The 10,395-nt window shown below is 33.7% G+C and overlaps 1 protein-coding gene across 2 annotated transcripts; it reads right to left on the bottom strand.

The window, feature by feature from the left end:
* Window positions 1-4,779: 4,779 nt before the first annotated feature.
* LOC131633731 (putative disease resistance RPP13-like protein 1) lies at window positions 4,780-10,124 on the bottom strand. Of its 2 annotated transcripts, XM_058904418.1 has the most exons (3): window positions 9,721-9,856; window positions 6,004-9,598; window positions 4,781-5,260 (listed from the first exon to the last, which is right to left on the bottom strand). In XM_058904418.1, exon 2 carries the CDS (start codon window positions 9,583-9,585, stop codon window positions 6,043-6,045), a length of 3,543 nt encoding a protein of 1,180 aa, XP_058760401.1. In that variant the 5' UTR covers window positions 9,586-9,598; window positions 9,721-9,856; the 3' UTR covers window positions 4,781-5,260; window positions 6,004-6,042. The 2 variants fall into 2 exon arrangements, with proteins under 2 accessions (XP_058760400.1, XP_058760401.1); XM_058904417.1 differs by having other exon boundaries at window positions 4,780-5,260; window positions 6,004-10,124.
* Between the last annotated feature and the right edge of the window lie 271 nt (window positions 10,125-10,395).

Raw genomic sequence — 10,395 nt, 5'->3', positions numbered from 1 at the left:
TTAACCTAAGATTCAATGGGTAACAACAAGTCGTTGATTTGGAAGTTGGTGCAACATTTTGTGACAATGTTGACTATTACATAATTGAGGGTTGAGTTTCTTTAAAAACTCTTAATGAAGTTTTATATCGAGGAGGATATGTATCTCAAGAAATAGATACAAATGAAACTTCACCTATATGAATTTCGAGATGGTGCCGTCTTAAAGTGAGAGTTGGAGTTTCTCTCATGAAAAATTCATGAAAACAGGAAAAGCACATGGCCATAAATAGTGCTAGGCGAGATATGTAGGCGAAGAACCTTTAAAGAGTGTGTGTATAGTAACGCCGGTCTGATCACATGGGATAACGGTTCAAAGCATAGCTACCTAACGTTCCGATTAGGCTTTGCGTTGTCTTTACTAAGGTTAAGTTCAAATCGAAAGATACTTAACTGTATTAACACTTTTTTGCTTTCTATATTCTGGAATTAGACTTGTCATTATTAGAACAAGTGGGGGATTGTTGCAAATTATTAATGATAATTAATAATATGATTGTGTTCCAAAATGACAAGGAAAATATGCTAGTGGATTTGAATTTTGAATTTGAAAGTTGGCAACTCTTCATGAAATGTTGCAACCGTTGGTGAACCATGCTGTGGGCCAAAAGTCATAACTCTTGGAAAAGAAATTGTTTCACCAAGGGTCGCTACCTTGTGAAACAATATCAGCATGGCCTATAAAAGCATAATTTCGGATTCAGAATTAACAACACAAAATATTCAAATCTTTTAGAATAATTCCAGAGCACTCTTCGCTACATTCGAGTTTTTCGTCGGTCTTGCGCAAACTCGAGAAGGCTGAATTATCCTGGGTATTCCTGCGTAGAAACTCCAAGACAAATTGGGAGTGCTTGAAATACTATAAGGAAAGTGTTTCGTACACGATTCTAGCCTCGATTCTATTCGGTATAAATTGAATTTTCTAACAACCTCTAATACAAGGAATAAGTGTATCTTAAATTGAGTTGGTTCTAGTTTTTTAGGGGCACCTTTGATTTTAATTGGTTTCGAAGAAGGTTTCAAATATGATGTTTCTGGATAGGTTATCTTCCTCAACTGTTCATTGATGTGCGGATTTTAGATCAACTAGATGGGTGATCTCTGTGAACTTAAATTCTAGAGGGGAGCTCTCGACGTTGAAGTAGATAAATGCGAGATACAAATATGGAGAAATTTTGTGTTGATTTTGTTAAAAATGTGAGGGGCACACATATTTATACTAATTTTATATCGATATGGACCTTAGAAACTCAATTTAATTTCTGAGAATATTATGGAACTTAAATTCTGGAATTATCAATTTTGTCTCAGAGGATATTTCAGAACTTAAATTTCAGAATAATCCATTTAAGTTTAGAAAAACACAAAAGGGTTTGTAAATTTCGAATTAAACCTTGTTAGTAGTTGTTTTGCGGAAAATGTTTTAGTAGATTGTTTTAGTGACAAACAAAATTTCACTTAACATAAATTTTTTTTACAACCAATATTCATATAATTAATGTTGGATATGCATTAAAATGTATCCATATTATATCATTGACAATCCAATATTACCCTCAATAAACGAGACAACGCCTAAATACATTGTTATATATAAACTAATATGAATCAAAACATGTGTCATAATCTAAATATATATCAATGAGTGGTTCAGTCTTTGACTTTTGTTGATTTGATTATCTTTCAATTTCGTTCAACTTGGTGAATTCTTCTATCCTATCCAAAAAATTATTCAACCAAGTTTTAGCTTCTTTTATGGAATAAGTTGTCCATTATGATGATATTTGTGGTATAGGACATCCCGATTTCAATAAATTTGAACAAAATGTAGTGATTTTGAAAACTACCTAATACACATATTGCATCATGTTGGAACTTGAGGTGGACCACTTCGAAATGGAAAAAAAATATTTTTGAAAAATCATATATTGTCAAATCAATGCACACCTTACTTTATGCACTTGTTATAAGATGACCTAATTTTGGGAAGTGCGTCCCTTTTTCCTCCAGTATTGGACCGCTAACAGAAGGAATAAGAGATGCATGAATTGCATCAAAATGTTATTTTTTATATAGTATTATGTATGATTCCTTATGCGCCTTCAACTGTTTGAGAAGTTATTGGCGGACAAGTGTATGATTCTCCTCTCCTTTATCAAGAAAAGTTGAAACAACGGATAATCGCGGTTACCTTCACCCTTAGCTTCTACAATTCATTCAATGTATTTGTGCATAAAAAGCGGCATTTCTTCAATATGTATGAATTTTAGTAAAGGTGGTGAAAGAGATGGTTTGCAAATGCAACCACCTTTGAAAACACTTTTTTGAGATTTTAAAGTTGGAGAATCTAAAAAATGTGTGTCAATATTTTGAAATAGGAAGGAGACTACTTTGTTGAATTGTCAACTCTGTTGGTTTGACCTTCTTAGGAGTACCATTTGTTTTTCCCGAGTTCAGTGATGGTTCCAAATTTGTGGTTTTTAGATAGGCAATCTTCCTTTGTTGCTCTTTGATGTGCAGTTTCATGGTGTCATCAGCTTTCAAAAATTTCTCTTGAATCACTTCTCATTCGGTCAGGATAGATATATTCAATTTTCATCACATCATCATCAAACTGGAGTCTTTTCCAATGCATGTAAATATCATCCATTCGTATGAGTCTATCAAGTTTCATCTTCTTTAAAATTAAACAAGCATATAGAAGACCTACAAAGTAATACATATGATGTATGAAACACCTTTGTAACTGAACTCATCAGTGCTGTACGCGATCGATGTCAATTACTTGTGGCATATTTTCTTGATCCTTCAACATAGTCTGACGCACTTCAAAAGCCCAAGTAACATTGTCCTATTTTTTACTTTTCAAAAATGAAAACCCAACTGAAAAAGTCATCGTCATTGAAGTAACACATACAATTTCTATAAGTGGAAGTATGTGCTTTTTGACCTTATATGTTGAATTGATTATGAGCATAGAGGAAAATGTGTCTAACAACTTCATGGAGTCAAAATGAATCAAACATATATCTCAGAACATTTTCTTCATTAACACACACTCTTTACCTATATACATAATGATTATCATCAAAAAGCTTTAATAATTATTGGATTTCAGCTCTTTGACCTCTTATCGTCTTTTTATTTCAGACACAAACATTGTATACTTGCTTAATATTTGAGACATTATGAGAACTTTTATGTTTCAAAGTTACAAGTATGTTTTTGAGTTGTGTCGTGTTCAATGTCATGTCAAAAACAAGAAATTTCTCTTTGGAATTAAGGTGACATACAATGAGATGTCCATGTACCACAAACCACAAATCACAATCATTATTACATATACCACAAACCACATTAAATGTCTATGAATTATTCTCCTTAATGTACTAACGCAACTTAAAATGACACCCACATTTCCTCATTCATGTGTCATCCCGTTTCAACTTCCACATAGGTTTTTTGTACTTACCACTTTTTTCACATCTCATTATCACAAATGTTTGTTTTCTATCAGAACTAGAATATAACCTCCCGATTACAATGTAAGACCCCAATTTTGTAGCCTCCGAGCAGATCGATTGGAACATATGTTTACGAACAGCAAACTTCTGTTTATTTGTAAATTGTTTACGAACATTGATTTCCAAAAAAAATTATTTACGAACATCTACCTCGACATCAACCAGTTTACCATCTATTAACACAATAACTTTGGGGACATCGCCAGGGTGCACCATAGTTACAACCAATCATTACCGAAGTAAATTAAAAATTAAAAGTCAACATACAACAGTCCAAAATTAAACTTCTGGATTAACATGCAATAGAATATGAAAGTTATAATCCATACTCAACGTTCTTTTTTCAACAATTCAATCTGGTTATATTCAACCAATGATAAAAGGAATACATGTACATTATTTTAAATTCTAGCTTATTTTTCTCCTTCTCATAAAAAAAACTGAAGAATGTGTTGAAGTACAAAATTTAATTGAGAATGGAAAAAAAATTGTAAAATTTAAAAGTATAACGTTATAATCATTAAATGAAGAGCACATGCAAGATCCAATGAAGAGTAACATTCTTTAAAAATAATCTATTTTATGCATAAAACGAGGACAAGTAACATTTTTTACAAATAAAATAGATTATGCATAAAACATATTTTGGATTTTTTTTATAAACTTATGGTAATTTATTTAATAATCTATTTTATGCATAAAACGAGGACAAGTAACATTTTTTACAAATAAAATAGATTATGCATAAAACATATTTTGGATTTTTTTTTTATAAACTTATGGTAATTTTTTAATAGACAAATCTATGTACTATGAAGGAAATACAACAGAATTAAATTTAATAAAAATTATGAAATTTAAAAATCACTTAAATGATAATTAAAATGACTAAAGGAAGCCAAGAAAGTATCCTAAAACCTTTTTTATTTTTTTATAAAAAGGGATTTTATTAAGGATTATATACAAAGAAGTGCATTAAGCCAAGCATAAATAAATAGAGTTACATAGAAACCACTAAGATTTAAAAATAACTAAAATGAATAGATTATAAAAATATAATAATGCATCGCATCCGATATATTTAGAAAATGGTAGTTTTATTTTTAAAAATTGAAAAACAAAATTATAATGGAATGAAATTTAATCTACATTCATACTTATTTATTATAAGTTGAATTGAAAATACAAAATAAATAAACATAAATAAATAAAACGGTCCCATAGGTTGTTGATTTCTCTTGCCAATTATTTATTGTCTTTTTCAAAATCCGATATTAGTTAATTTATATGTATTAATTAATGTTTTATATAAATAAATAAAAAGGTTGATAATGTCATTAATCTATTGAATTGGTATATTATCAAATTATCAAATCAAACAAACCCAAATAAATTTCTCTCTAATTATCATTATTTCTGTTGAAAAACAGTCCTTGCTTGTCAATGAAAACAGGAAAAAGGTCTAATAATGTTGACGATCATTATAATTAAAAACATCATATTTGATATCAATAACAACATAGTAATATCAAAACAATTCCTTGAACTTTGCTGCTGTCAGATTCGTGCACTGGTTTTGTAGCTTGCCACATTTTCAACCACCTTTGTTGGATTAATTGGATCATTTGGTCAAACTGATCCATCTTCTCCTGTAAAGCATCCTTAAAATCAACTTTCCTAGGCCTTAACTGTCATCTGCAATCATAAAAATTCAAGAAATAGGTGGCTTCAGAATAATAAACTACTCAAAATCTTGTAAAGCATTAAATCATATTCAGTAGCAAACATAATATGGTATATTGACATTAAAAAAACGAATATTATACAATCTTAAAAAGGTTTTACACAATTTTTCAAGTGTTTCTTAGTCAAAACTAGCAAACTAAGTAGTAGTATTAGTATTATAAGTTTCACCATCATAAGTAGTTACACAAAAATGGACTGAAACCAAATAGGCTGCTACCAGCCAGTGTATGTCATTGGGTCTCTATGCTCCTAGGTATATTGTAAATTAAATTTCATCACAAAGTTCTCACTTCTCACACTCAAAAGTTGTATCACCACCTAATTTTGATCTGGACATAGTTTTATCCATCAATTTATGTAGGGTCAATCATTCAAAAGTAGCAACTAGCACAGGACCTTAGAATCTAAAAAGATGAAAAATGAATGCAGAATGGAAGTGTTATAGACAAGTCAGAGCTTTTATTTTCATTCTTGTTCCAGAGAGTATTACAGCAAAGTCAAAATCTAAACCAAATTACAGCAAGTGGTTATGGAATAATAGTTACAGCCAGCGATACTTAAAAACAGGCAAAAATTGAGTTAATAAGGAATATCAAGTCACATACATACACATGCTATAACTGAAATTTTCAATTTTTTTCTTGTCCAGTAACTAACTAGCAGAGACTGAGAGACATATAAGAACAACATACCTGAAATGTGACTGCAATTCTTCCTTCCCTTCCCATGGCTCATATTGTCAATTCATCATCTATTTCTATGACAGGGATGTGAGCAATGCTGGACCAATGTTCCCCCTTCTGATTTTCATACTTTGCTTTTAACAGAGGACACTCACTAATGCTCAGTTGCTTAAGAGAAGAAGGGAGACCGTCTTTCGGCAATGACCCAAGTCTTTGACAATACTCCAGCTTCAGTTTTTCCAAAGAGGAAGGTAACCTGTCCGGCAAGGACTTAAGTTTTGGGCAATTTGAAATATCAAGTGTTTTCAGATAGGAAGGAAACATGTTTTCTGGCAATGAGCCAAGCTTTGAACAACTATTAAATCTAAGCTTTTCAAGAGAGGAGAGGTGTCGAAGTCCATTTCCTGGTAAGGATTTCCTTTTAGAGAGAAAATTTATTGACAGAGACACGAGAGAAACCGGCAGCAACTGCTCCTTCAACAAGGTGTTAACAATACCATCACCTCTGATATCCAAAACAGACAGAGCACTAAGGTTTTGGAGACCCCATCCGGTTGCAAACGTTTTTGTTCTCAAGGATTCAATTTCAATGTAAATTGATCGTAAGTTGGGAGGGAGGCTAGCTCCTTCGTAGCATGGCAATGATTGTAATGTGAGATGCAAGCTTTCAAGAGCAATGAGGGTGTCCATCCGTTGAGGAAGTGATATAAGTGCATTACAGTTGAAAATATCAAGTGACTGGAGGGATGACGGCCAACAGGTATGGGAATAAATTTCTGAAATAAAAAGGGATTGCAGATTTCCACAGTTTGCAATATCAAGCCTTTGGAGCATAGGGAAACCATTCAGTGGGAAGGAGGTAAGTGCATCACATGAATGCGTTAACACCAAAGACACAAGTGATGTGTACTTGCTCCATGTTTCAGGAGGCAAGAATGCTAAATTTTCACAGTCAGAAATTCGTAGTGATTGTAGAGAAGTGGGTAGACCATCATCCGGAAATGACAAGAGAGATGGAAGTGAATGGAGTTCTAGTGATTGTAGAGAAGTGGGTAGACCATCATCCGGAAATGACAAGAGAGATGGAATTGAATGGAGTTCTAAGTGTTGAAGACAAGTAGGGCTCATAAACGATTTAGGTAGAGACAACATCATCCTGAAGTTCCATATTATTAGCCGCTGCAGAAGACATGCAGAATTACTTTCAGACAACGACCATTCGATGGAGTCTGAACATTGAATGTCTAAAGATTTTACCACATCTAAAGATTTTACCGAGGAAAGCCATTGCAAAGTAGATAGTGTAGCCAACAACTGATTACAGCAATGAATTTGAACTTTCTCTATGGAAGGAAGATGACTAGGCAAATGTCCCTCCAGTTTAGGACAATTATCTAACTTCAGAGTTTTAAGACGAGGAAACGGAAACTTACTGCCTCCGAAGGAATGCCATTCCTTCCAATTAGACATGTAGGAAAATTTTAGATGCTCAAGGGATGGAAATGGTTGGAACGAAGAATTAAAACCTCCACCTGACATGCCATAGAACTCTGGACCAATTGTCTCCAATATCGACATACCATCTATACTTAGATCTATGAGAGAAGGTAGTTGCCCTAATGATGGAAGTGTGACACAATATTCACAATAACATATGCGCAAGTACACCATGTTAGAAAATGAAGAATCTCCCAACCAACTTGGAAAACTTGTCCCGCGATAACTGCCAATGATCAATTTCTTCAAGTTTATTGATGGTTGCAACCCATCAAGCACAACTGTTTGTGTTTGTGAATCATGTGGTCGTTCTTCTTCTTCTTCTTCCCAAAATAACTCTAACTGTTCTTCTTCTTGTTTCCAACATAACTCTAACTCATCAATGAGTTCTTTATTCTTCAAGTTGGCATCACATGCTTCACTGACATTGATGACATTACACAGATTTCCAATGTAAAGTTTTCCCTGAATGTTAGGAAACTTCCCAAGTTCTCTCACACTTAACCCAACTTCTTGCTTGCCCACTCTGAAAACAGATAGAGTCTGAAGATTTTCCAATCGAACAATTTGCATTGGCATCTTTTTAATGCGAGAGTTACTGATATCAAGGTGGCGTAAATTAATTAGCTTTCCGATGTCTACCGGCAATTCAGTGAGATATAAGCACATTGATAACTTTAAGGTTTGCAAATAGTACAGGTGACATATTGATTCAGGCAGGTTTTTGATATCAGTGTGAGAGAGGTCGAGATACCGCAAATGCAACAAATTATAAATAGAACCTGGTAACATGGTGAAGTTTCTGTGATGTGATAACGATAGCACGCGCAAATTTCTGAGTGTCGGCAGCAAATCATCCACCACCTTTCTCGATAAGTAATTCAAACCCCGGCGAATGCAAATAGGCAAGAAGCTTCGCAAGCTTTCAAAATCGTGGAAAATCTCAAACTTCTTGAAAGTGTCATACTCGTGTTGAATATATGACAAATGTTGAACCTTTTTTGACATGATGCCACTGCATTCGAGCTTGCAACAACTTTTCCCAGATACAATCTCGGCTAAATCATAAAGAAGGTCATGCAGAACAAACTTTTCTCTCTCACTGTCATCTTTCAACTGTTGAATGAAGGATCTCGATAACAATTCAACAAAGTAGTCATCACCTACTTCTTCTGGTGCTTTTTCATCCTGACAATGTTCAAGGAAGCCTTCTGCCATCCACAACAAAATCATCTGCTTCCTATTAAAGGAATAACCCTTCGGAAAAACTGAGCAATAGGCAAAACATCTTTTCAAATGAGAGGGAAGACATTGATAACTCAAAAGCAAAGATGGAAGAATATTATTATCTGGTATCTTCCATATGTTGCTAATCAAAATTGAAATCCAGTCCTTTAAATCTACAGTTGAAGAAAAATGTCCACCAAGTGTTTTGGCAGCTAGTGGCAATCCTAGACACTTTCTTGCAATTTTCCTACCAATTGCTTCAAGATCTGGGTATTCACTGCCACCATAAACTTTACTTCCAAATGCATGCTTGGAAAGTAAAGACCAACAGTCTTCGTCTGACAAAGGTTCTAATTTATGAATTGGAAATGTATGCACAACCTCTGCAACTTTTTCTTGACGCGTCGTGATGATCACCCTGCTTCCCAATTTTCCATTAACCAAAGGAGCTACCAACTCATGCCAATCATTATAACCAACATTCCATAGGTCATCCAAAACAAATAAAAATCTTCTACAATTCAACTTCTGCTTTAACTCAAATCGAATATAATCAAGATCGTCGTTCTCGTCATAAGTTAATGAACATACAGATGTAAGAAGAGTTCTTATTATTCTCGCAATATCAAAATCTTCCGACACACGAATCCACATTTTCAAATCAAAATGATCATTAACTTCTTTATCATTGTAAACTAGTTCAGCAAGTGTAGTTTTACCAACCCCTCCAACACCAAAAATTGCAACAACATCTAGGTTCGTGCCAGTATCCGACAACAACATATTCATCAATTTCTCTTTATCGTCCTCCCTACCAACTATGAAAGATTCATTTAACACTGAACTTGACCCCAAACTCGAACGCATTTTACAAGAAACCCTACCATTCACAGATTGCAAACCAATGAAATCTATCCTTTGAACAAAACGTTGTAGCCTTAGATTCATAAATTTCAATCTATAATCAAATGTAAAATCGTGTTTAGGTTGAGCGTTCTCTACCTTGCATCGCATCAAATCGTAACCGATTTCATCAATCAAATCATCTGCATCTGAGATCGCGTCGTACAAATCATCCATCCATTGTTTGACTGCGGGATTGAAGAACTGCTTCCGTTCTGCATCGGGAAGAACTGAATTGAGAGTGAGAAGCGAAGTTTCGAAGACGGTGAGTTTCAGGAGATTCAACTTGCTGCTTGTGATGTAATCAATGAACTCTGATGAAGAGAGTCTCAGTAGCAAATCTTCAACTGTCGCAGAGAGAAAAGCGCTTCCTACCAATGCTGTTGCGGCCATTTTTGCGTCTTCCGTTGTTAATGCAGAGAACGATTTTAGGGTTTAGAGCTATGAAAGAGTGTAAGAAAAGAGCGAAGGTGTTCTTGAGAATAGGGTTTAGTTCTGCCTCGAAAAAGATATTCATGTGAAATTATTTTCATTTTATTGTAGTAATATTTTTTTTTATTTTTAATTTACTACATCTATATAGAGAAACTAGTAACAAATCTAAACTAGTAACAAATCTGCACGGGTTCGTTTCTGGTATGGGAGACGCATTGGTACGTGGCGCATTTGTTTCAGATGTATAATTTTTAATATAGAAAAATATATATTAAAAGTACTTAATATTTTGTGGAAAAAATAAGAATAATTAACATTAAATTGTGTCTAAATAGTCTT

This window comes from Vicia villosa, unplaced genomic scaffold (assembly GCF_029867415.1).
Source record: "Vicia villosa cultivar HV-30 ecotype Madison, WI unplaced genomic scaffold, Vvil1.0 ctg.001170F_1_1_1, whole genome shotgun sequence".
NCBI lineage: Eukaryota > Viridiplantae > Streptophyta > Magnoliopsida > Fabales > Fabaceae > Vicia > Vicia villosa.
The sequence above is the reverse complement of the archived record's forward strand: the minus strand, read 5'-3'. Positions and strand labels throughout refer to the sequence as shown.

Coding starts and splice junctions, on each gene's coding strand:
- LOC131633731 (XM_058904417.1), bottom strand. CDS start 10,014: ATGGCCGCAACAGCATTGGTAGGAAGCGCTTTTCTCTCTGCGACAGTT.